Genomic DNA, 27,888 nt, shown 5'->3' with positions numbered 1-27,888 from the left:
TTGTGTATGTAAGCTCTGTTGTTTTACGTGAAAGGCATTGAAGGGAGATATATCGATGTGATCCAATATGTGTATGTCAAATTTGGAGAGAAGACTATGATTCCGAGATAGGTCGCGAGTCGAGATGACGACGGATGTGTCGTGATGTGGGTGGCGGCAGCTGAGGACTCTCGCTGAGGAAGCAAGCAAGGTGACCCGCGGGGGAAAACACTCCAGTGCTCTGAGTTACCATACTTCTGATCCTAATATTTTGGCGTTATTTTTGTACTTTACTCAGAATAACTTGATATTTCCAAGCCCCATAGGAGTCGCTTCGAATGAATGATGAATGACAGATGAAATCCCAGCCCACATTTGGGGAATTTCTCTTGACCCCCCACAAGTTTAATTTCATTAGGCTTAAACCTAACTTAAGAATGAGGTTGGGAGAGAGATGTCTCAGTAAATAGCTTCTATACCAATATCAAATACATAATAGGATTAAGTATAGTGTAGCACTGTACTGATGTAGTCTTTGGATGTTGAATTATTTTGATTTACATTTCTAGTGAAGTGTTTAGAGAATATGATCACAGTTGCAGAGCATGATTTGGAGCATTATGTTATAATGGATAATAGCAATGAGACGGTATTAGTATATCAGAGTAAATATAGGATTAGTTAAAGTGGGCAACATACATGTAAAAACTGAGCAGAACCCAAGCTTCAACTGTTCTCCCTTGGAATCAAGATTTTTCTTAACTTTTCATATTTTACTGAACGTATACCATTTACATCAATGACCAAACATCATTAGATGACACTGAACGTCAGTAAACACTGAAAAAGGCCTTGTGAATCCTAGCAGCAGATAGGTTTAATGTTGATATATTTTTACTATCATTTCAGGTACTAGGAAAGGTTAGGTAGCTTTTTTGTTTTCTTAATATTTTACAAATGTATTACATGGTTTTACATAACCCCACATTTTCCCCGTGTACATAACACTTATTACCATCACTATTTGAAATTGTTCAATTGAATGTAATACAGTAACTCATGTTCCATAACTATTGTTGTATTCTATGAACACTACATTAGGGCTGCAGAACAGAATACTTAGTATCCAAAATTGATAGTTATGCAAAGCTAAAATGGTAAATTACCCAGTAATAATGGCAATTGTTGTGAGTGGTGCTATCATTATTGGAGGTAGTATATCAGTTTTTCTGTAATTTTAGTTGCTTTCCAGAGGAAACAACAGATCAATATTGTCATAATGTTATCATTATTTGTTCAGCGAAGCTTGAGAAAGTGAATTACGGGTTTAAATTACAAATGTTCTTACCAACTTCTACCTAATGTTCCTGCCTAATGTTCCTACCTACTGTTTCTATCTATTACTACTACCATTCTACCAAAAGGCAGAGCTAGCACAAAGCACTCACCACAGGAAAAATCTAGAAAACGAAGAATGAGTTGTGTGAGTTAACAGTTGTTTAGTGTTATTTATGTTTGACAAGGAGAGAGATTGTATGTTTATGGAAAAATATCAGCAGTTCACATACAGGTGGAGCTGAAAGAAAAGACAGCTCCCTGGGTTAGAGGGGTGCAACTGGACAACCACCTAGTGCTGGCTCACTACACAGCCATTGCTAACTCTTCTGATACCCAGGCGGATAGTACTGGTAATATACCTCCCTGGTGGCTGGTTGCCTGCCAACTACTACCTCATAATTAAGGAGAATACTTGTAAATTATCAGAAGAATCTATTTAAACTTTCAAACCTTCTGTGTTAACCAAGATTCATCATGTAGGTGTACCAACATTATAATGATCAGCTGCTGGGAGATCACAGAATGGCTGCTTGTGGGAAAATTGGGTAGAGGTATGATTGATGGCTCAGTCTGTTGTCTGCTAGTTTACATTCATTGCCAGTTAGTATTAGGCTAGAATACTGAAAATCAAGATAAGTCACCTCTGCTTGAGAGGTTAGTTAAAGTTTTTGTGGGTTTGTTGTTTTTTTAAGGGTATCACATACTTTTGCATTAAGCCCACATTTTCTCTTGTATTCATATCCTCAGCAGTATCACCATATTTGTCAATGAATTGGCAATCTACCATTAATGCACCAAACTTTTCTTCAACTTCAGCTTCATAATGAGGTCCTCATGTGTAGCTTGAACAAAATTTGATATATTCTGTTGCATATAAGATTCTCAGCCAATTGTATTAGGGCACTATGAAGCATATGAAGATGGAGCCAGCACCTGGAGCTAATAAAGAGGGATTTACTGCTTTTACTTAGAAAAGCAAATGGATTTGTATGTAGCATTTATGGATCTGGAGAAGGCATATATGATAGAGTTGATAGAGATGCTCTGTGGAAGGTATTAAGAATATATGGTGTGGGAGGCAAGTTGTTAGAAGCAGTGAAAAGTTTTTATCGAGGATGTAAGGCATGTGTACGTGTAGGAAGAGAGGAAAGTGATTGGTTCTCAGTGAATGTAGGTTTGCGGCAGGGGTGTGTGATGTCTCCATGGTTGTTTAATTTGTTTATGGATGGGGTTGTTAGGGAGGTGAATGCAAGAGTTTTGGAAAGAGGCGCAAGTATGAAGTCTGTTGGGGATGAGAGGGCTTGGGAAGTGAGTCAGTTGTTGTTCGCTGATGATACAGCGCTGGTGGCTGATTCATGTGAGAAACTGCAGAAGCTGGTGACTGAGTTTGGTAAAGTGTGTGAAAGAAGAAAGTTAAGAGTAAATGTGAATAAGAGCAAGGTTATTAGGTACAGTAGGGTTGAGGGTCAAGTCAATTGGGAGGTGAGTTTGAATGGAGAAAAACTGGAGGAAGTGAAGTGTTTTAGATATCTGGGAGTGGATCTGGCAGCGGATGGAACCATGGAAGCGGAAGTGGATCATAGGGTGGGGAAGGGGGCGAAAATTCTGGGAGCCTTGAAGAATGTGTGGAAGTCGAGAACATTATCTCGGAAAGCAAAAATGGGTATGTTTGAAGGAATAGTGGTTCCAACAATGTTGTATGGTTGCGAGGCGTGGGCTATGGATAGAGTGGTGCGCAGGAGGATGGATGTGCTGGAAATGAGATGTTTGAGGACAATGTGTGGTGTGAGGTGGTTTGATCGAGTAAGTAACGTAAGGGTAAGAGAGATGTGTGGAAATGAAAAGAGCGTGGTTGAGAGAGCAGAAGAGGGTGTTTTGAAATGGTTTGGGCACATGGAGAGAATGAATGAGGAAAGATTGACCAAGAGGATATATGTGTCGGAGGTGGAGGGAACGAGGAGAAGAGGGAGACCAAATTGGAGGTGGAAAGATGGAGTGAAAAAGATTTTGTGTGATCGGGACCTGAACATGCAGGAGGGTGAAAGGAGGGCAAGGAATAGAGTGAATTGGAGCGATGTGGTATACCGGGGTTGACGTGCTGTCAGTGGATTGAATCAAGGCATGTGAAGCGTCTGGGGTAAACCATGGAAAGCTGTGTAGGTATGTATATTTGCGTGTGTGGACGTATGTATATACATGTGTATGGGGGTGGGTTGGGCCATTTCTTTCGTCTGTTTCGTTGCGCTACCTCGCAAACGCGGGAGACCGGCAAAAAAAAAAAAAAAAAAAAAAAAAAAAAAAAAAACTGCTTTTAGATGCCAGTATGTCAAAATCTTTCCCTGTTATCAAATTATGCTCATTAGAGATTTCAGCTAACTGGTTGTGAAGCCTTTTGCCTATCTTTGATATTTTCTTACGATTCTTTTTTCATTTTCTACAAAGATGAACTTTACTGTCAACAGATACTTTTCAGGACATGGTTAAGCTGAGTTTATTTACTAAGACACCACCACCAACTTTATTTCCCCTATTCCTGTAAGATAAAGTATATCCAGAAATTGTGTATTTTTCAAGGAAATCTCTGTTTTTGATATCTTGCCAAAATTCAGAAATATCAGTTATAAGATTTTCCAATGCAGGTGGAAGGAGGGTATGGGGCGTTGGAGGTGGAGAGTGAGGGAAGGACGGTAGGGATGTGAGAGGTGGAGAGAAAGAGATATGGGAAGTAGAGAGTGAAGGTAGAGGAGTGAGAGGTGGAGAGTGAGAGAAGGAGGGTACAGGATGTGAGAGGTGGAGTGTGAGGGAAAGAGGGTTCAAGGTGTGGAAGGGAGAGAGTGAGAGGAGTGGATCTGGAAGGTGGAGAGTTAGGTTAAGGGGTGTGGGAGGTGGAGAGTGAGGGTGCAGGTCTTGAGGGGTGGAGAGTGAGGACACGGGGTGTACGGAAGTGGAGTGAGGTAAGGAGATTGAGGGTGTTGAAGAGGGAGAGTGATGGAGGAGGGTAGGGGATGTGGGAGGTGGAGAGTGAAGGAAGGAGGGTAAGGAGTGTGAAAGGTGGGGAGTGAAAGAAGGAGGATAAGGGGAGTGTCAGGCGGAGGGTTAGAGAAGGAGGGCAAAGGACATGGAAGGTGGAGAGTGAGGGTAGGGGGGGTGTGAGAGGTGGAAAGATAGGGAAGGGGAGCAAGGGATACAGGAAGTAAGGGATGTAGGAGGTGGAGAATGAAGGTAGGGTGTGTGTAAGGTGGAGAGAAAGGGAATATGGGTAAAGGATGTGGGAGGTGGATTGGTAGGGTAGGAGGTGTGGGAGGTGGATTGGTAGGGTAGGAGGTGTGGGAGGTGGAATGGTATGAAGTGTGAGAGGTGGACAGGTATGGTAGGAGGTGTGGATGGTGGATAGGTAGGGTTGAAGGTGTGGGAGGTGGAGATTAAGGGGAGAGAGTATGGGTTGTGGGAAATGGAGAATGATGGTAATGTTTGTTAGAGGTAGAGATTAAGGGAAGGAGGGTGGGGATGTGGAAGATGGAGAGGGATGTGAGAGATGGATATTGAAGGATGGGTGTTTAGGAGTGTAGAATAAGGAAAATGAGGGAAGGAAGGTAAGGGTTATGGGATTTGAGACTAAGGGAAGTAGGGAAGGGATGTTGGTGGTGAGAAAGGGGAAACATGGTTGGGTGGGGAGGGAGGGAAGATGTAAGAATAGTTTCGGGATAAGGAACAGAAAATGAATAATTGGGGAGGAAAAATGGAAGAGCACTGGAGGGGGAATGGGAAAGGGGAAGATTATATTACAGTGTACCACATTTATATGAAAATATACACATGAAAGTTTATTTTTGATGGTCACTGAAGGTTTAACAAGAAGAGATAACGCATCAGCTTTAGGAATAAGGATGCCATTCCTTATTCCTAGAAGGAGGGGTATTGGGAGAAGGAAGAGGAAATAGGAAGTTAGGGAGAATGGGTAAAGTAGAACAATGGGGGAATGGGAAGGCAAGATGGTGAAGATGGGAAGAGAAAATGAAGAGATATCTAATGTCACTACCTTAGAGTTTGACACAAGAAACTACTTGTCTCATGAAAATACACCTCAGTTCTCCATAACATGTGTAAGCATGTGAAAATATGAGGCCAAACTGGCCACTGATAGGTCAGGACAAGACAAGCAAGATCAGCTGTGTCTCAGAATAATTCACTGAATTCCTGAACATAAACATCTTTTGACACTGTCACAGATTCCATTTTTTGTATTCTTTTGTTCAAGAATGATTTTGTAAATACTTGATGCTTTTCCTTTATCCTTTTTTCTTAATTCCACTATTACTGGGAGGCAGATCTGGAGAGTCCAAAATATTTGTGAAAATGTGAAGTTGTAGGTAGCATAGGAATCTGAAAACTATTTTCTTCCAGATCACCGAAATCTTCACTTTTGATTGATGAAGGGAACAAGTAGGCATGGATTCACAGTCACTACCTTCAGTTTTGTATTAGATAAGTTATCATCCTTTGAGTCATCTTTATTTAGAATAATCTTCAATTTTTTTACTTTTCTGGAAGCACCTCATCACTCTATGGTCCTTTGTGAAAAACTGTGACATTCTGTTGACATAATAATGTTCGGTATATTAATTGCTGTGCCTACAGTTAGGAAAGTGAATAAAAGTTTGGTGCCCTAAATTGTCAACAACAAAAAAAAAGTGGAGAGGCTGGAATCTTGTACATTACTGATGCTTACACTAGGGATGGAAAACTGAGTGTTGCACATATGCCTCATAAACAGTGAATGGGTAAATGATTCCCTTTAGACAATCTTCCTTAGAAATATACTCACCTAGTTCTTGAGCTCATTATATCATGTTTTGCTTAGAAGATTTCTGTCCTTAATATTAAGATGAGTATAAGTATGAAGAGACTCATCTTGGGCAAGGGTCAATATGTTTGACTGTACTTAACATTCCAATGGAGATAAGTGAGTTACTTCTACACTTTTGTAAATCAAATATTTGTTTTCTCTTTGAAGCTCCTGGATCATCCACCCAATCTTAGGTTCAGAAGTGGCTTTTAGGGCCAGAGAGATACTTTTATGAGCTTAGAAGGGTAGGCTTGGTAAACAACTTCCTTCTAAGCTTCCTTTTGACCACTAACACTTGAAAAAAGGCTTTTAAACAGTGACAGTGGGCAGTGAGGGCAGGAGTTGAGCTGGTGGTGTATTTGCAGACAGTGAGCATTAATGATTCTCATTTATGCTGGGTTGAGGGAAAGCTACTGTTGTGTAGTTGTTAACAGTGCTGAAAACATAGATAAGTTGTATGGTAATTTTTATTGTTGATATCACATCCAGATAAGCCTAGACAAAAGGTCCTAGGTCTGTTATATTCTCATTGTCTACCACAGTGGTTATTTTTATTTATTTATTTCCTTGACAAGAGGTCCAAGGTCTGTTTTATCCTCATCGTGTACTACAGTGGTTATTTGTTTATCTATTTCCTTCACTTTGCAGGTGCCGGCCCGGGGGGTCAGGTGTGGCGGGCAGCGGGACCAATGGGGAAGTGCCTGTCCTGTCTTAAGGTCCCTCCACCCGCCCACCAGCACAATCTACCACACCATCCTTCATTACAACACCCTCCTCCCCGGCACGAGTATGAACAGGCCAGAGGTAATAGGGCTTCATGCAATTGTATTTAGTGGTTTGATTTTTCCAAAGGCTTCTTGATTCAACAAACAGAATTTTTGAGCATACCAGTATAGATCTGGTTGAGAGGAATTTAAGAGGAAGAAATGATGAGTTTGAGTGGAAACTGTAGACACCTTTGGTGAGGAAGATTTGAAAGGTTTTTGTGAGACAAGGTTAAGAGGTATTGGGACCTCTTAGTGAAATGGAGCAAGGACTTTATATAAAGTAAGGCAAGCCTGCAAGATGATGCAGATGATTATGTATGAGATTTGCTATTGTTTATGAAGGATGAATTATTTGAAAAGATATTTGAGTGCAAATTTGTCTGTGTAAGGTTATTAGTTTTGAAGTTCATGTGTTAGAGATTAAATTTGTATGTAAAGGATACCTTCTGGAGAAACACTGAAAGAGAATTAGAAGATGTAGACCCAAGGGAAAACTATGCTATGGATGAATTGACTGAATTAGTGAGGGACAGAGTGGAGGAGAGGGTGATAGGTGAGTTTGGGGTTATAGGTATAATTGGCAGTGGTGAGAGAATAGAGGAATGTTTACATCAGCATATGTGAGTGTTGCAGTTATGTAATTTAAGGATAATGACACATGATACAGAAGTAGGGTAGACAAGAACATGATTTGTTTCTAGTAGGATGAAATATGATACATAATATGTATTATCTGTGGTGCAGGAGAGGGTTAGAAGGGGATTATATGAAGACAGTGTATAGGTTACTTATTTTTCTCTTTCTCCTCTGTGTCCTGCCCTTTAAGCGCGACATATATTCACGAGGAATATGTGGGTCAGCTCCTTTCAACCTCCAGTATTTCCAGTTAGGGAGCACTGGCTTTTGCTCACCCTTCGCTGACTGCTTTATCATCTTAGTGGTAGTTTTAGGCTTGTCCTTGTCCAATCAATAAAGTGTGCCTTGAACTACCACCCATTTAGTCTTACGTCAGTGTTAGGTAAAATGATGGAAAAAATAACACAAGATAAATTTGTCATGTTTTTAGAAGAACACAAAATTATATCTGACAACCAACATGGTTTCTACTATAGAAGATCGTGCCAGATGAATTACCAGGAATTTTTAAATGTTGTTTATCAGAATTGGGACAAAAAGTCTGATGTAGTATATTTAGACTTCCAAAAGGCTTTCGATAAAGTGCCTCACAAGAGACTTTTAATAAACTCAAAGCACACAGTATTTGGTGAAGAACTCTGTACATGGATCAGAGACTGGCTTACTGGAAGAAAACAGCATATAGTATTAGGCAGTGAAGCCACAGATTGGCAAGACATAACAAGTGGTGTGCCACAGGTGTCGGTCCTATGCCCAATTCTTTTTGTAATATACATTAATGACCTTGAACTCGGTCTTATACCTAAGATCTCCAAATTTGCTGACGACACGAAACTAGGAGATAGAGCTGTAAACAGGTGGACTGCGAAATGATTTAGAGAGATCTTAACTTACTAGCAAAATGTTCAGACAGATGGCAAATGAAGTATAATGTAGATAAGTGTAAAGTTATGCACTTTGGAGACAAGAATATAAGTTATGAATGCAAAGTATTTGGAAACTCTCAAATGAAAGTAAATAAAGAAAAGGACCTTGGAATTGTCATTAGCCATGATTTGAAATACGCTAAACAGTGTCAACTGCAAGTAAAAAAAGGTAACCATATGTTAGGTTTCATAGCCAGGGACATAAATTATAATTATGAGACATAAGAAACGATTCTCACACTTTCTAACTCTCTAGTAAGACCACACCTTGAATATGCAGTCCAGTGTTGGTCCACAAACTATAAAGAAGAGGGAAAATTAGAGCAAGTACAAAGAGCATGACAAGATTAATCCCATCCTTTAGAAATCTGGCATATGAAGAGAGACTAGAACGATTGGATCTCTTCTCCCATAAAAAATGTAGACTTCCTAGCAACTTAATCCAATTGTTCAAGATTCTAAACAAGTTCGATAAAGTAAACCATGAGCATCTTTTTGAAATACAAGAAAATACGGTTACTAGGACAAATGGAATGAAAGTTGGGCAAAAGTTGGAATAAGTTACCACCAGACGTAGTGAATGCTAAAACTATAGATACCTTCAAAAGTTGTTTAGACAAATATTTTATAAATTCATGTATACTTTGAGAAAAACGCCAGAAATAAACATATAAACGACAGCGGTAATGGGGACACTAGAAGGCTTATGTGCAGCAGCGGGGAGTTGATTATAGCTTAAAATAGTACTGAGCAGCATTACATTTTTTTCCAGGCAACCCAGTCATGAGCTAATCAGGCCTCCTGTTGTCTGTCTTTCTCATGTAAACTCATGTAAATCATTGACCATTGCCGGGCACACAAGTCTCTAGCATCACCAGCTGTTAGGACATGCTGCTACCAGACTAGCTTTTTCCTTTCTATGGTCAATATCTTTTTTCTTTTGTTTTCTTTTGTTTTGTATTTGTTATTTAGTGTGTTACAAAAATGATTTACATATGATTGTGTATGTAGTGTGTTTTGTGTGAGGATGGGTCCCATGTAGAGTAATACCCCTTAGCAAATATACAACCAGAGTGTGTTGCAGTAGATTTAGAATATCTTTGATCATGTTACTGTACATGTTATATTCGTTTGGTTTAGATAAATATTTTTCTATATCTATATGAATGTACTCAGGAGTCATATTGTGAATTTTTAAAAATTTATCCTTGCTTTTCACAGCTGTTGCAGTGAAATGTTATATAGTATTACTTTCTTTGTAATATGTAAAACCACAATAACATGCTACTGCCTCAAAATGTTGGTTCACAGAGTGATGTTTTGCAATGATGACATTTGAGAATTAGGGTAGAAATACATAGAATGACAAAAAGCAACAAAAATGAAGAAAATTTATACTTTTTTAATATTTGTTTCAATTGATAATGAAATATTTACCTCAGCTGTAAGATTTTTAGTTAGAATATCTTAATTTTTATTTCCCATTTTAGAAAGTTAAAAAAAAAAAAAAAAAATGATAGAGTTGATAGAGATGCTCTGTGGAAGGTATTAAGAATATATGGTGTGGGAGGCAAGTTGTTAGAAGCAGTGAAAAGTTTTTATCGAGGATGTAAGGCATGTGTACGTGTAGGAAGAGAGGAAAGTGATTGGTTCTCAGTGAATGTAGGTTTGCGGCAGGGGTGTGTGATGTCTCCATGGTTGTTTAATTTGTTTATGGATGGGGTTGTTAGGGAGGTGAATGCAAGAGTTTTGGAAAGAGGCGCAAGTATGAAGTCTGTTGGGGATGAGAGAGCTTGGGAAGTGAGTCAGTTGTTGTTCGCTGATGATACAGCGCTGGTGGCTGATTCATGTGAGAAACTGCAGAAGCTGGTGACTGAGTTTGGTAAAGTGTGTGAAAGAAGAAAGTTAAGAGTAAATGTGAATAAGAGCAAGGTTATTAGGTACAGTAGGGTTGAGGGTCAAGTCAATTGGGAGGTGAGCTTGAATGGAGAAAAACTGGAGGAAGTGAAGTGTTTTAGATATCTGGGAGTGGATCTGGCAGCGGATGGAACCATGGAAGCGGAAGTGGATCATAGGGTGGGGGAGGGGGCGAAAATTCTGGGAGCCTTGAAGAATGTGTGGAAGTCGAGAACATTATCTCGGAAAGCAAAAATGGGTATGTTTGAAGGAATAGTGGTTCCAACAATGTTGTATGGTTGCGAGGCGTGGACTATGGATAGAGTTGTGCGCAGGAGGATGGATGTGCTGGAAATGAGATGTTTGAGGACAATGTGTGGTGTGAGGTGGTTTGATCGAGTAAGTAATGTAAGGGTAAGAGAGATGTGTGGAAATAAAAAGAGCGTGGTTGAGAGAGCAGAAGAGGGTGTTTTGAAATGGTTTGGTCACATGAAGAGAATGAGTGAGGAAAGATTGACCAAGAGGATATATGTGTCGGAGGTGGAGGGAACGAGGAGAAGAGGGAGACCAAATTGGAGGTGGAAAGATGGAGTGAAAAAGATTTTGTGTGATCGGGGCCTGAACATGCAGGAGGGTGAAAGGAGGGCAAGGAATAGAGTGAATTGGAGCGATGTGGTATACCGGGGTTGACGTGCTGTCAGTGGATTGAATCAAGGCATGTGAAGCGTCTGGGGTAAACCATGGAGGGCTGTGTAGGTATGTATATTTGCGTGTGTGGACGTATGTATATACATGTGTATGGGGGTGGGTTGAGCCATTTCTTTCGTCTGTTTCCTTGCGCTACCTCGCAAACGCGGGAGACAGAGACAAAGCAAAAAAAAAAAAAAAAAAAAAATCTTAATTTTTGGTATCAAAGCAGAATAACTTTATATTCTTATTGCATTCCAGATACAGATGGTCACTTAATAAGGAATGCCACATTTTCACATTCTTAATTTGCCATAAAAGTGAGATATACCCAACTTGAAAACATTAAGATTAGTAATATAATGGCCAAATGCAACAGACATAAATACACTGAAATAGGTAACTTACTTTGGAAGGCTTGACAAACCTTTCACTCCACCACCACCTACCTCAATCCCTCATCACCAGTGTTCTCAGTAAGAATCATTAAATATTATCTAATTTATCAGTGAAATGACAATAATTGAGGGATTAGAGAGTCTAACTTACATCATGATAGTGTATGGTATGGTATATTGATGATTATCTGTTTCAGGTTCAGGGATTACATGACTTGCAAATGTCTGACATAAGAATAACCATACTTTCAGACAAGCTCAGAATTTTTTTGATGATATATCCACTCAACTTTTGAATAATCACCTGTATTTATGAACTATAGAACTACTGTATATCTCAAGTAAACATCAACCCATGATTTTTGGCCAAAATATTTCTTATTTATGACATCTCATATAACAGTCAACATTAATTTTTCAGAGGCCCATTAATGTTAAATGACTGATAGAGGCATCTATAAATCATACAGTAGAACTCAGACACAGCAAGAATGGATGATTTACAGTGTAAACAAATTGAACCTTTTGAAATGTTTATGTATAGTATGCTATGGGCCTATATCCAGGATTCGTCATGGGGGTGGTGAGAGTCATTTAGCAAAACTCACTGCCCTATACACTTATAGATGAAATTACCAATACAAATGAAACTGCTCACATCTTACCTGTATGATGGTGAAAATGCAATAAAATCTTCATCTGCATGTGTGAGCATGGCTGGTAAACAATATTTTACATTATCTGTTGGTGGTCCCACTGGTGCCAAGTTATAGACCAAAACCTCTAAATTTTTATGAGACATTTTCATGGTGTCAGTTCATCTCAGTTTGACTTTTATGAGAGCAAAAAGATAATTCAGGTGTTGTGCAGAAGCTAAACACAGTTCCACTTTGATTGAATTTGCTGTCTGTAGAGTGGGGCTCAACCTTTCACTTCCCACCATGGAACACTGCCTCTCTCAAAAGGAAGACTGCTTACAGGGCTAGGAGCATGTTGTTTTCCTGAAGTAGATTCCTCCATTAATAAATCAAATAGGCTGTGTTTCTGTAAAATTATGGTAGAATTATTTGTAAGCTTACGAAGATAAATGTAGGCTGTGTTTTGTCAGCACTACCATAACAGTTAACTCACCACATTACTTATGGAGCATGCCACCTTTATTACCTGCCAAGGAACACTGATTTCCCCAAAGAAACACTACTTCCTCCCTGACTATGGTCCTGTTGTTTACCTGAAGAACATTTCTCTTAGTAAATCAAATACACAATGTCAGTAACATTAAAGAAATATTAGTAAACTTTCAATGGTGAATGTAGGCAATGTTTTGTCAGCACCACTGTAACCACTTCACTGACCACATTACTCAGCATTACGGTACATGTTTAGTCATGTGTTGGTCTTCATAGATACCTTTGCACCCTACCAAGGACCACTGCTTCCCCCATAGGAACACTGCATGTTCCTCATCTGTGGGCCTGTCATTTCCCTTTGCTGACTAGCTTATCTTTTTAATATTGCACCCTCTGGTATTGCTTGTTATGTCCAAGAAGCACAAAAGAGATTCAGTTGATGCTGGTGCACTTTGAAAGCTTTGAAGCCTGCCACTGGAGGCAGAGTTAAACATAATAAAGTGGTCTGAGAAGAGTGAAACTCCATTGTAGATCAGGCGTTTGTTAGGCCTTAAAATGTTTTGTGATGGAAAACTCTTGAGCATGCAAGGGGATATGCATGATTTCTTAAAAGAGGAGCAGTGTTATTGCTGAGATGGAGAAACTTTTGACTATGTGGCTGAAGGAAAAGCACCAGCATCATATGTCAGTCAGCCTTTTACTGGCTTAGGATGATAAAAGTCTGCTATTACTTGAAGGCTAAGTGTGATGATAGTGCTAATGATATTGAGAAGATGATTTATTACAGGCAGATATAGGTATATATCCTGATTTTCAGCAAGTTTTCAATGCAGCAGTTCTGTGTATTTTCTGACATGAACATTTCAGCTTATGAATGGGGTCTAGGAATGAAACCCGTTCATAAGGTAGGGACTCCCTGTACAGTCCATACATGAGAATTAGATTGGGGAATTTTTTTTGTTGTGGAATGTAACCCCTTTATAACTTGGGTTTTGTTATTCATACAGCAACATTCCATCCTAACAACAAATCATTGGGAATGTAATCCCACCACTCTGGAAGGACGTTTTGTATTGTTGGACCACATGTGCTTATGTAAGTTGACGGGTCTGTGAGTCAAATCCTGATCCCCCATATTAGATTGCCCTGTTTTGAAAATGGTGCATAGGCAATATGTGCTCATTGCTTCATGGATAGAGAGGGTCATTACCTACTTCAGAACAGGAGAAAAGTCTTTTGATGGCTTTAGAGCAGAGTTGGTATATGAAGATAAAGATGATTAATTTTTTGGCAAGTACAGTTGCTTTACAAAGTGAAAAGGTTAATAATGGGTCTATAGAGAAGGTAGTAGTTGGTAGGCAGTCAGTTAGTAGGGATGTATATTACCGGTACTACCCACTTAGGTATCAGGAGGGTTAGTGATGTGGTTAGTGAGCCAGCACTTTTGTAGTTGTCAAGTTGCACTCTTATAACCCAGGTAGCTGTCTTTTCTTTCTGTTTCATTAACATACAGACTACTAGCATTGTGTCCCCAAACATACAATTTCTCCTTGCCATATGGAACACTTTACAACACTTAACTCAAGCAGCTCATTCTTCGTAACTATATTTTCCTGTGGTGAGCACTATGCGCTAGCCCTGCCTTTTGGCAAAATGGTAGGAGCAATAGATAGAAGTAGTTGGTAGGAACATTTAAGCAGGATTATTAGGTAGAAACATTAAGTAGAAGGAGTGGTTAGGAGCATTAGATAGTAGTTGTTAGGGACATTAGATAGGAGCCTATGCATACACTGCACTAGACTTTCCCTCTGCCAGTGGCCTGTTGAGGGTGAGGCTCTAATGGCTAAGAAGTGGCACTGGAGTTCTTTATTTATGGAGACTCTGTTGCCATAGCCACTTCTTTGAGTGAGTTTCAATCAGAACAGACATCAGAGATGTAGATAGATAGATGGTCTTTTGGGGGGCACCTATGGTTGTGACCTCTGTACCTGTTTGGTGTTCTTGATGTGCAGGTTGAGATCACCTCTTTTTCCCTGTGGTTTCTTGTGAACACACGACAGGAACCAAAGCATGAAGCAGTTTAGGCCCATGTATCATTTTTAGACACTAGTAAGCATTTTGATCCCAGCTCAGCCATGAGAGTTTGTCTACCCCTCCTGTGGTGTGGTTCTTAATGTCAGCTGCTCCTCATGAGGTGGCTTGTAGTGTTTTGTACTTAGAGCTCTTAGCTAATCTCGAGGATCATGTGGAGGCAAGATATCTTGATTCCAGAGTCAATGCAAGGGGATTAGAGAAAAAGAAAAGGTTAAGTAGATAAGACATGCTTTTAACTGGAAAGTCTGTTGTGGCTGTGAGCTTTTGGTCATAACTTTCCCAACTAAAGTAGCCTTGGGCATTTAACATCTTTTTCCCAAGATGCCGATGATTTGGAAGCTATCAGCACATTAACATTATGGTGCAGTGATTAGTTCTTGTCTTCAGTAAGTTCATATGACAAGATCTTCCTGTATCCCCAAGAGATTGTTAGGGAATGCAGCAAAAAAATGTACTTTCCTTCTATACCATGTCCCGACTAACCTACCAGTAGTACACTACGGTACTAATGAGGAAATTGGTTATAATTTACTGTCTTACAGTTCAGGTCTCATGTCAGATATCAGTCTTATCTGGGGATACACCTAGAACTTGACTGCTCCTCTGTTAGTACTCAGTTCAGGCAGTTTTTAAGTGCTGCATTCTGGTTTGCATTTCAAAACAGGTTGATCATCTTTCCTCGCGAGTTGGTTACCTGCATGCTAACTTAACACTTTGTATACAAGGAGTGAGCCCTGCCATGCATCTAAAGTGAACGGAGTGTGTACATCCAGCCACTAGCTACACTTACACATTTACTGTGATTATTAATTTTTGAGGTGTAACCAAACTTCATAAGCCTAGACATACACTGCTGAGTGCATAACTCTTACAAAAAGATGAGATGGTTGCATGCCTTAATCACTATTTGCAAGCTGAATAACCTGCAGTTTTTACATCTAGAATGTTGCCTTTTCGTAAATGCTTGCCTACATTACCAACACTAACACCAGCATATCATTTTCCAGATATTATGGATCTCTTGCACACTGAAAAATAGGCAGATATACTTTAAATAATCCCACCATGCTGCTGAAAACACAATACAGTGTGAGTACTAACTTCATCTTGTCTTATAAACCTGAATTTTCACTTCCAAACTCTTTCTTTTTATTAAGTCTTACCCCCAGTACCAACACTAACACCTGCAAGCCACTTTCCAGACATTTTGAGTCTCTTTTGCACTCAGAAGTATGGAAATGAAGAAATGAACCTAACATGATAGGGTAAATGTGGCAGACAGCAAAGTGACCAAAGCTGGCAGCTTGAGTTGCTGATTGGTTCAGGGCTATACTATATCATTTTTTTCATTAGCTGAGACCACAGCTAAGAAAAAGTCTGGTGTGTATTAACAACTATCTTTTGGCCTTATAACTTACATTGTTAACTTCTTGATTGTTGCTTTTCCTTAAATTCTTTCCCACATTACCAGATGGATATCTTGTAGGCTGAAAAAATGGAGCTATACAATAAATAAACCCACCATGCTGCATAGAATATGTTATCATATGATTGATAACTTCATTATGCCTTATAACCTGAATTTTCATGTTAGAACTTTTTTCCTTAATTCTTTCCCACATTATCAGCACCAACACTTGCTTGCCATTTATCAGATATTATGGGTCTCTAGTGGACATAGAAGTATGGGGAAAAAAACAATGGGTCTACATTCCTAGTGATCTCTTACTATAGCTGAATGTTTTTGTACAAGTAATTGAAACCGTTGTTGTAGGGGGGTTACGCACCAGACCTAAAATTTCCCCCAATTAATTCTCATGCATAGTCCATACCCAAATCTCTTGCACTCAAACTTGATGTAAGTTACTCTTGATTCAGGAATTATTGCCATTTCATTGGTTAATCAGATGATATTTAATGATTCCTACTGGTGATGAGGTACTGAGGTAAGTGGTAAAGGTGTAGGATAAGGAAGGAGTGAATGGTATCTCAAAGCCTCCCAAAGTAAGTTTATATATTTCAGTATGCTATATTTATGTTTATTGATGTATTTAGTGATTATTTTACACATTTTAATGTTTTCAAGTTACGTAGATCTCACTTATGGCAGCTTTGGAATATGAAAACTTGGAATTCTTCACAAGGTGACCGTCAGTGGCTGGAGTACAACAAGAATCAAATGTTATTTTACTTTGATATCATTATGAAATGCATTATAACTGAAAAAAATCTATCAGTATACTTAAAAGTTTCCTTATTGACTGAAAAGAGTATTACAAAAGTAAAAATTTTCTTAAAATCTGTTTTTATTGGGAAAACTTGGTGCCCTACGAATTTCTACCTTAAGTCTTGGATGTTGTTATTGCAAAACACCATGCTGTAAACTGTTGTTCTTCAGGGGTTGCCTATATGGCAGACAGGAGAGTGCTGATGGGTAAAGGTACTGATTGGTTGAATGCTGATTGGCATATACTCTTCCCATTGCTGATCATGTACCTCGAAGAAAAGAAGAGACCTATTGATGTTTTATTTTTTTTGGCAAGATTTTTGAGCCTCATGATGATTTTTTGTTTCCCTCCAAGAAAAAAAAGAAGACAGCATTTTAATGAACGTACTCTAAATAGTCCCAGGCATTAGGAGTCTTGTCTGTTAGATTTATACATGCAGATATGGGAGGGTATTGATTGAGAGGGTGAAGGCATGTACAGAGCATCAGATTGGGGAAGAGTAGTGTGGTTTCAGAAGAGGTAGAGGATGTGTGGATCAGGTATTTGCTTTGAAGGATTTATGTGAGAAATACTTAGAAGAACAGATGGATTTGTATGTAGCATTTATGGATCTGGAGAAGGCATATGATAAGAGTTGATAGAGATGCCCAGTAGAAGGTATTAAGAGTATATGGTGTGGGAGGTAAGTTGCTAGAAGTAGTGAAAAGTTTTTATCAAGGATGTAAGGCATGTATACGAGTAGGAAGAGAAGAAAGTGGTTGATTCCCAGTGAATGTTTTGCAGCAGGGGTGCGTGATGTCTCCATGGTTGTTTAATTTGTTTATGGATGGGGTTGTTAGGGAGGTGAATGCAAGAGTTTTGGAAAGAGGGGCAAGTATGCAGTCTGTTGCGGATGAGAGGGCTTGGAAAGTGAGTCAGTTGTTGTTTGCTGATGATACAGTACTGGTGGCTGATTCAAGTGAGAAACTGCAGAAGCTGGTGACTGAGTTTGGTAAAGTGTGTGAAAGAAGAAAGCTGAGAGTAAATGTGAATAAGAGCAAGGTTATTAGGTTCAGTAGGGTTGAGGGACAAGACAACTGGGAGGTAAGTTTTCATGGAGAAAAACTGGAGGAAGTGAAGTGTTTTAGATATCTGGGAGTAGATTTAGCAGTGGATGGAACCATGGAAGCAGAAGTGGGGGAGGGGGCAAAGGTTCTGGGAGCATTGGAGAATGTGTGGAAGGCGAGAACGTTATCTCAGAGAGCAAAAATGGGTATGTTTGAAGGAATAGTGGTTCCAACAATGTTATATTGTTGCGAGGTATGGATTATAGATAGGGTTGTGCGGAGGAGGGTGGATATGTTGGAAATGAAATGTTTAAGGACAATATGTGGTGTGAGGTGGTTTGAAGGACAATATGTGGTGTGAGGTGGTTTGATCGAGTAATTAAAGGGTAAGAGAGATGTGTGGTAATAGAAAGAGTGTGGTTGAGAGAGCAGAAGAGGGTGTATTGAAATGGTTTGATCATATGGAAAGAATGAGTGAGGAAAGATTGACAAAGAGGATATATGTGTTAGAGGTGGAGGGAATGAGAAGTGGGAGACCAAATTGGAGGTGGAAGGATGGAGTGAAAAAGATTTTGAGCGATCGGGGCCTGAACATACAGGAGGGTGAAAGGCATGCAAGGAATAGAGTCAATTGGAACGATGTGGTATATCGGGGTCGACATGCAGTCAGTGGATTGAAGCAGGGCATGTGAAGCGTCTGGGGTGAACCATGGAAAGTTTTGTGAGGCCTGGATGTGGAAAGGGAGCTGTGGTTTTGGTGCATTACACATGACAGTTAGAGACTGAGTGTGAATGAATGTGGCCAATGTTGTCTTTTCCTAGCGCTACCTCGCATGCACGCGGGGGAAGGGGGTGCCATTTTATGTGTGGTGGGGTGGTGACGGGAATGGATGAAGGTGGCAAGTATGAGTATGTACATGTGTAGATATGTATATGTCTGTATGTATATGTTGAAATGTATAGATATGTATATATGTGTGTGTGTGTGGGCTTTTATGTATATATGTGTATGTGGGTGGGTTGGGCCATTCTTTCGTCTGTTTCCTTGCACTACCTCGTTAACGCTGGAGACAGCGACTAAGTATAATGAAATGAATAGATATGTATAAATATTCACATGTGGTTTTGCACTTGAGAATGGCTTTCACAGAGTGATGGTCTATGAAAAAAACACCTGTAATAACCAAGGTTACATTTAGCTACCATATAGATGTTAAAATACTTGTGGGGGATTTAAACAAAGCCTGCAAAAATTATCATTCTTATGATGATTCCTGGAGCCTGTAGCATAAGTTGTCATCTTATGACTTGTGGAGTTGATGGTTAAATACTTCCTTCTTGGTCACTGAAGTTTAATGGTTAGATACTTCCTTCTTGGCCACATTTTCACTGCTATACCAGTAATAGCCTGATGCATATTCTCACTCTACCTCCATTTTAACAAATATTGCTTTTATCTTTTATCTCTTTATCTGTCTATCCATATGTCTGACACCTGGCCATGAAAAAAGTGTCCATTTATCCCTTTCCTTACATGCCTCTCTCACATTCACCATTTCACATATTCTTCCTCCATTTCTTTCTTTCCAGTACTCTTCTGTATTTCCCTTTGTCACAGTTGGTCTTCTGCTCACACCAACCCCTTTAATTGTACTATCATACATTCTCCTTGTTAACTCCTCATCTTGCATTCTTTCTGCATGCCCAAACCACTTCAAGGTATTGCATTTCACTGACTCTACCACTTCTTCATTCCCTGTGCATTCTGTGCGATACTAAATTTCTCATGCATACTCATTACCTTCTTTATTCCACATGATCATACAGCATACTGTTCTCAGATACCTCATTTCCACTGCCTGAATATTTTATCTCTTTAACTCATCCTGTGTCCTAGTTTTGGCAGCATATGTCAAGGTTAGGAGGACTATACTGTCCCTTAATTCCTTCTTCATATCCATACTTACACCTCACCTCTACCCTACATAATTCTATTAAGGGACCCAGTGACTCTTCTCCTCTGTACTGCTCTCTCCCTTATCTATCCTTCCATATCACCAAACTTATCCAAGATAGCTTCCACTTACTTAAATTCTGTCACCTCTTCCAGTCTTTCTACCCACAGATATATACACAGTTTACTACACTTTCTTCTCTCACTCTACAGGGTTTTGCAAAATCTGTACTTTCTATCTTGTTTCTGTTCAAAAACCATTACTCTACTTTTGTTTGTATTTAATTTCAGCCACCTGTGCTTACACTTATCATAAAACACACACTTCTAACCTTCTGCAACTCCTCACACTCAGTAAACAACACTGCATCATCTATAAACCGGCTTTTCACTCGCCACCATATCTACCACCACACTCCATCTCTACACCCCTTTCTCTTAGTGTTGCTTTCATTTCTTTTATCACTCCATCTACATATATGTTAAAAAGTCACCATGATATCACATAGCCCAGCCTCTCACCCAGATGTATACTAAAAATTTCGCTCCACTTTCTATCCACCCTTTTACGTGCAGTTGCTCCTCTATAGAAAGCTTTCCCACCATTCACCAGTTTTCCCCCCTACCACATATGTCCTTAACACATCCCATAAAGCATTCCACTTGACTCTGCAGATTCATGAAACCTGCATACAACTTCTCTTCAGCTAGATATTTTTTCACAATCATTCTTACTACAAAAATCCAGTCCACACATCCTCTACCTTTCCAGAAACCCCTTTGCTCTTCACTTAAACTGCATTCAGTCAGTTTCATCACTCAGGCAATCAACACTTGCATAGTTTTCCAGGTATACTTAACAGATTCATACTCCTATGATTGCTTCATACATCCTAAGCAAATTTTCTTTTGAAAAAATGAACAATAATAGCTTTCACTCAATCCTCAGGCAGAGCCTTCTGCTTCCATGCTAAATTATGTATCAAATGCATCCCACTTTGTTACACTGTCTCCTTCATACTTCATTGTTCAGTTGTAATCCCATTCTTTCCTGGTTCCTTTCTTACCTTCATCCTCATTATTGCTTTGTATTTTCTTTCCATCCTCCATATACATGCATATAACAACAACTGCCTCACCGTTTCCACTATTAATCATTTCTTCAAAATACTTTTTCTATCTTCCATTTACTTCCTCATTTTGATTCAGCAGCTCCCCTGCCATACTCCTTACTTCTACATTTCCACTTATATACATCCACCTCTTTCCTTTTTCACCTCCTTCCAGTACAATTTCTTATTTTCCTCAAATTTTTCACTCAACTTTCTTCAAAAATCTTCATCTACTCTTTCTTTGTTTTTCACTATCAGCCTTTTAACATTCCACTTACCCATCTTATATTCTTTGCCCTCCTCTCCTAAACTTCCAAAGGCACATTCGTTTCGAGCAATCTACGACAATATTTCTAATCTCATCAGACCACCATGCAAATCCAATTTCAGTCTTATATCTCACAACCTTGTATCCAACTACTAATTCTAGATCCTTTAACTCTTTCTCTAAACATTTATCTTGACTGTATCTAACTGCTTCCATGTAGTTAGGCATGCTTGTTTATTCTGTCTTCCTCCTTGCATATACTTGTTAAAAGAACTGTCATTCTTATCTCTTTTTTTAGGTGCAAGTTGCACCAGTTTCATGTATGTTTTAGTCAAAACAACATGCAGAATTCTTCAGCAGATGTTTTCGGTTAAGTCTTAAACTCTTAAGCATATAATGGACGGAAACCAGAATGTTTATGGAAAGGTTCTGCATGTTTTTCCGATGCTATTTCCCGTGTGTTGGGGTAGCGACAGGAATGGATGAAGGCAAGCAAGTATGAATATGTACATGTGTATATATGTACATGTATGTATATGTGCATGTATGGGCATTTATGTATATATATATATATGTGTATATGAGTGGATTGGCCATTCTTCGTCTTTTTCTTGGCACTACCTTGTTGATGCAGGAAACAGCGATTAAGTATGATGATAAAAAAAATGACAATTTACATACTGTAATATTATATCTTTAACAGAAGTGAGTGAGAGTGGCAGCAGTCTCAGTGGAGTGGAGGGACGTTCTCCTGTGCCGCCACCTGATACACAGAGTAATGGCAGTGGAAAAAATTCTGTAATCATTAGTGCCCCGGAAAAACGTTCATTTTACTCAAGGATCCCACCACTTGCCAAGTCTGCCAGCAATGAAGTCAGAAGATTATCATCTAAAGACTATTCTGAAGCAAAAATTTCTCTTTTGTTTGATCAATACAAGGACAGCAGTTGTGATTTTATCCTCTCCGAAGGCATTGAATGCCTTTGTATGGATTTAGATGTAAAGCCAGAAGAGTTTAAGGTTTTAGTTCTAGCATGGAAATTTGGGGCTGAGACAATGTGTAGGTTTAGTAGAGGAGAATTTGTTAGTGGATGTAAAGCCCTAAGAGTGGATTCTATTAAGGGTATACAATCCAGATTTCCAGATATGCTGCTGGAGGTCCAGGATCCAGAGAAATTCAAAGACTTATATAGATTCACTTTCAAGTTTGGCCTGGATGCTGACGCCGGCCAACGAATCCTACCGTCCGACATGGCAGTGCTGCTATGGAAACTTGTTTTTTCACAGCGCGAACCCTCTATTTTGAAGAGATGGTTGACGTTCCTTGAAAGGCATCCAAATATTCGGGGTATTCCCAGAGACACTTGGAATATGTTCCTAAATTTTACAGAAGCTGTGGGGGATGATCTAAGCTCTTATGACGACACAGAAGCTTGGCCAAGTCTTTTTGATGACTTTGTGGAATATGAGAATGATCAGTTGAACCAGAATATAACTAAGGATCATAAAGAAGAGAGTGAATAATGTCACGCAAATTTTAGGAAAGAATAGTTCATTTGTGAGCATGTTTAAGTGATATTTTATTGACGGTATGAGTGGAATGATAGTCTTCTTTCTTTATAAAAAGTGCTCATTTTTGATAGTTTAGGAAGTCTTGCTCCAGTGCTGCCATGACCATAGTGGTTAAGTATGACTTGTATTGGTTCCTTTATGCCATGTTGGAAGTAATGCATTTGTTTTATATGGGAAAATATTGAATCTGACTGTTTCACAAGTGTTTGCTGGTATTGGCAGATTGATTACAAAAAATGGGTCATAAAGAGAATTACAGGATCCACCAATGTTGTATATTTTGAGTTTGTTGATCTGTTTCTGGTCGAGTGTACTGATAAGCATGGATGTTGTTTTTTCTTGCATTTTGCATGAAGAATGAACAATTCTTGCTGTGAGTTAGGCTTTTTTTGTGTAATTTATGTATATAATTGTATTTTTCTATATAAATTTTTGAATATTTCTTGTAATTTTTGTTATTTATTGAAATTTTTGAAACCATACTGTTTATGATTTACAGGTGGAAATGTACTAGAAGAGAATATATATATATTTTATCTGCTTATTTCATTGCTTAATAGAGCAGGTATTGCTGAGAGAAGAGAGAGCTGTATTGATCTGGAGTTCAGTTATATTAGCTGACTGAAGAAGGTCATGGAAATCCTGCTTAATAGGATACAACGCGACACTGAAAGTTTAGAGTATGTTTTTCTTCCAAGGATGCTTTTTTAACTTTAGAATTTAATAGAATATAGGATAACAAATTTGCATTAAAAGTCTCTAAATGTTTCCATGCTCTTAAAATCAGGGAAGAGTAATTTTGAAAAATCTGTTAAATGACTTTGGAGTATAGTCTGATATTCTTTCATTGGATATTATGCAAGTGTAATTTGTACTTAATTATATTTTGTAGAAATTTGAATGTAAGAAGTAGCAGTGCACTTAAGTTATGAATCTCAGATAGTTACAGTGCATTGTTACTTTAGGTAACTTATGTAGGTGCTGCACAAGTACAGTAATTCCAATGGAATGTCAGTTCTTAAGTTTTCTTTATTCTTTTGAGCAGTATATATGAAACAGATTTATTTCAATTTATCAACATCCTTATGTATACAAAAGCCTTTTCTCATGATACAGCAGGATTGCTTGTGCAAATTCCTTTTACTATAGTCTGCTTTCTTTTTCTGCTTTTCCAATGCTGTCTGTCATCTTACTCTTCAGTCTCCCCAATGCCTTATTCCATTCATCCCAGATATTATCATTTAGAGTTTTATGTGTAGAATTGGAATATACTATATGTATCCCGAGGGAAGTGTAGACTTTTTCTCAAGTATTTGTAATTTTTTTTTTTTTGTGCAAGGCAACAACTGTATCATTGCGTATTTTACTGTTGATGAATATATGAAGGTACATTATTAGGAGTCATAATATTACTGTCAACACTAAGCACAACCCAATCCTAATAGAGGCATGTAAATTGCTTTATAATGAAAATGGTTTTGATGAAAAGCTAGGAATTAGCACCTGAAAGGAGGTACTCGAGATTTTAAAACATTTTGCATTCCTCCTAACCTGAAAGAAGATATTCAAGAATTTAAAGTTATTTTGCATTCCTTCTAAAGAAATTCATGCTTACTTTATTGCTTTACCAGTAACTGAATTAGTTAATGTACTGTGAACTGATGATGGAGGAGTTACAAGTCTTCTTTATTAGCTTGTACATTACGAGAATAAACGTATTGCACTTGGACTGTATCAAGTGATTAAAGGATCTAGATTTGATTATACACATTCACAGTAATGGTAGAGGCAACTGATAATGTTATGATTGTAGTGGAGGACTGGATGTTATATGCTCTTGATTTACTCATAATCCTTCCTGCATCAGATGAATCACCTGGATTTATGAAGTGACCTGTCATTATCTTATACTTGTTGTTCTATAAATGAATGCTTAGTTGCACAAATGAATTGGTTACCAAGAAGCTGAGTGTATTGGCCAAAAGGAAGTATATTTAATGCCTGGCAGGGAGATCTGTTCCACATGGCCATGCAAGTCAATACAGTTCCCTTGTGGTAAAGTTCAGTAATGAGTTCACTTCTCAGCTATGGATGTCACATTGTCATGGTCATCTGCTTTGGTGTTTCCAAGCACCCATAGTTGTGATTTTCCCCCATTTAGTACAAGTCACTCACTAAATCTCTTTGGAATCCCATGTAACTTTGATTTGATTATCCTTATATCTGACTTGTAGTCTCTCATTCTCCTTGCTACAATCACTCGTCATGTTTTCATTCACACTGTTCATGCTGTGTGTTCCATTTATTCATTTTTCCTCTGTTGATAAACTTGTGAGCATACTACCCTTCATCATTTACATGCAACACATGACCTAATATTTTTCCCATAGGGAATTCCATTTCTCTGACCAACCTTTACTTCCTATTTTATATAAAGCTGTATGATGAATGTTTGGCTCTTTTTTCATGTGATAAGAGTGTACAATTAATTTTTTTTCTTGTCTCTTTTAATATTGGTCCCTGTTATTCATAAATAAAAATTCCCTTGATTTTTATTAATACGTTAGTATTTTGCAGCATGCAGTTTTTTTCCTTCTCCAAGTCATGAATGTTTTACATACATAGGTTGTTTATCTTGAATGTTTTTTGGAATTGGTTTGTTAATCATATCTCATTGTGAATGAATTTGCTTACAATATGTGTTTCAGTGTATCTAGTTATGTGTGTTTGGTAAATATTTGCATTGATGGAAGATATAGATTCTTGGATGTGAATGGCACTGTACATTTATAGAAATAATGTACTCTCTGACGATCAGAAATTTACTGAAAATTATAGAGAATTTGCAATAACCATAGTGGCTGTTGTTACCACCATTGAATCTCATTTATAGCTCTGTTCATAATTATAGGCAGTTTTTGATCATCATTATGGTCTTTATCAGAGACCACTTGTTCCTGTTATGTTTAGTGATTATGATACTTGGAATATTTTTGTATTGAAACTTGCCACATATATGGGATGTCTGTACCTGCTTAATATGTTTAGAGAGAAATTTTATTTCGTTTTGAAAGTTTTGAAGTGAAGGATGTATTTCTACACCCCAAACAGAGATGATCTTTACATGTTTGATGTTAAAAGCTTTGAGTGATGAACTACAGAAAGTCCAAATTAACCACCAAGAGAGGCTACAGGATAACAGGTAAGCTATGCCATGTTAGCTGAGGTAATGGTAGATGTTACACTAGGTGAATAATGTTAAAAGGCCTTAGTGTGCTCACAAAATGAAGTGTACTTAGAAATGGTTAGTTCTTTCAGTTTAAATCATAAAGCAAGGTAAATCATTCAGCTAAGATAAGCCTTCATTCATTATGAAGGGTTTAAGATTTAAAGATTGTGGCACTAAACCCAGATACCTGAGATCTGACTGAAAGTAGTAGTATAAATCAAATTACTCAGAGAAAAATGAATTGGATTAGTCTTAGAACCACATATAGACAATTTTATTGTGTCGCCTACACTGAAATGGGATATCAAAAGCATGATTTTTCTTATGCTACTGTAAAATGTGTTATGTTGTAATAATGCATAGATTAGCAGAGTTGATATTCCATTTCTGGATTAGGAATGACCATGATGTTAATAAGAAATGTTAAAACATTTAGAATTTATGAATATCTATGATTTTCTTAATTTCTATGGTTATTTGTTGAAGTTGGATCCCAGGATTTGGATTGCTGCAGAATAAGGAAATATTTTGTTGTCACACTCACTAGAGAGAGATGCATTGGTCAGATCATACTTCCAGAAAAATCATGATCTTTTTTTCTCACCATATTTTTACAGATGTAATCAATGCATTAGCTGCAGGCTGTAATTTGACTCTGGTATCTAATATTAAGTGACTGTTGTCCTGCTGTTTTGTAAATGGAAGCTATTGTTTCAAGGCTATTATTGTTCCAGAAAACATGTATTTATTATTACAGTAATCTTTCTTAGACATCTGTATTTCATTCTCTCTCTATCTCTCTCCTAGCTCTTGATATTATGCAAGTGTTGAGGATTTTAGCTTTGGTGAATTTTGTATTCATGTAATATGACCACCGATCAGGTAAATATCTAGAATGTGAAACAAATTGACTTCCAGACTGTTCCAAAATGGCAGGTTATAGGTTGTAAGCTAGTTGTAAAGAATGTAGATAAATCTCAAGAGTAGCTCATTAAAGTGAAACAAGATGGCAGTACCACTACATGATGCTCTACTCACCAACTCTCACTTATGACCCATTTCTCATATTGGTTGTATCATGTAACAAATGAATGGTGAGGGGAAACATCTCCTCATAAGTTCAGTTGCCTGTTGTTTTCAAATGGCTTGATTTGTTGAAGTTGCAAGAAGTATATATCCACTGTGTTACGTATCTAAGACCAAGTTGTGTATCTGTCAGTTTGTTCAGCAGTAGTCTGAGGAGAATGTTATGGATCTCACTTCAGGTTTATGTTTTCCTGTGGCTGTGATAGTAGCCTCCTTCACCAAGGATATCAGTAGATATTTAAGTCAAATGGCTCATAAGTCAATAGTCTTGATAGCCAAAGTGCAAATGCAATTCCTACCTATATGTACCTACGAGAAGATTTTGCCAAACTGGCAGGGCTAGCATGTTGCGCTTACCGCATGTCTTGCCAGTTAAATTATAATATGATAAGTCTAATGCTTTTAGACTATTTTGCACTGAGAGTAGTTGCACCAGACCAGGGAGGGAATTGGCTTTAAGAAATCTTTTTTTTTTTATATCCTTTCCTGCCATGCTTTATATCCCCAGCAAAATCCAATATGACTTCTGCAGTTATGTTTGTGTAAAGGTGTTGAAAGGGTCTACAAGTTGAAGCATGAAATAAGTAGCCACTGCCCACCACAGTCAGGTAGGAAAATCTGGATTCGTATCATGTTCACTTTTCCTTAAATGTAAATACAGGTAAATTCCTATCCAAATTGAACTGGGTAATTTCA

General features: G+C 38.2%; 1 protein-coding gene across 1 annotated transcript; it reads left to right on the top strand.

Annotated features, from left to right (window-relative positions):
* On the top strand, positions 1 to 27,888 carry SCCRO3 (defective in cullin neddylation 1 domain containing SCCRO3). Its single transcript, XM_071664720.1, has 3 exons — positions 1 to 190; positions 6,812 to 6,967; positions 22,009 to 27,888. The coding sequence occupies exons 2-3, from the start codon at positions 6,853 to 6,855 to the stop codon at positions 22,827 to 22,829; spliced, it is 936 nt and encodes a 311-aa protein (XP_071520821.1). The 5' UTR covers positions 1 to 190; positions 6,812 to 6,852; the 3' UTR covers positions 22,830 to 27,888.

Source organism: Panulirus ornatus, chromosome 9 (genome assembly GCF_036320965.1).
Source record: "Panulirus ornatus isolate Po-2019 chromosome 9, ASM3632096v1, whole genome shotgun sequence".
NCBI lineage: Eukaryota > Metazoa > Arthropoda > Malacostraca > Decapoda > Palinuridae > Panulirus > Panulirus ornatus.
This window is presented reverse-complemented; position numbering and strand designations above follow the sequence as displayed.

Bases quoted from the DNA above. Each gene is read 5' to 3' on its own strand.
- SCCRO3 (XM_071664720.1), top strand. From the start codon at position 6,853: ATGGGGAAGTGCCTGTCCTGTCTTAAGGTCCCTCCACCCGCCCACCAG. The intron at 6,968-22,008 runs GTAATAGGGCTT...TATCTTTAACAG, and splicing joins CGAGTATGAACAGGCCAGAG to AAGTGAGTGAGAGTGGCAGC.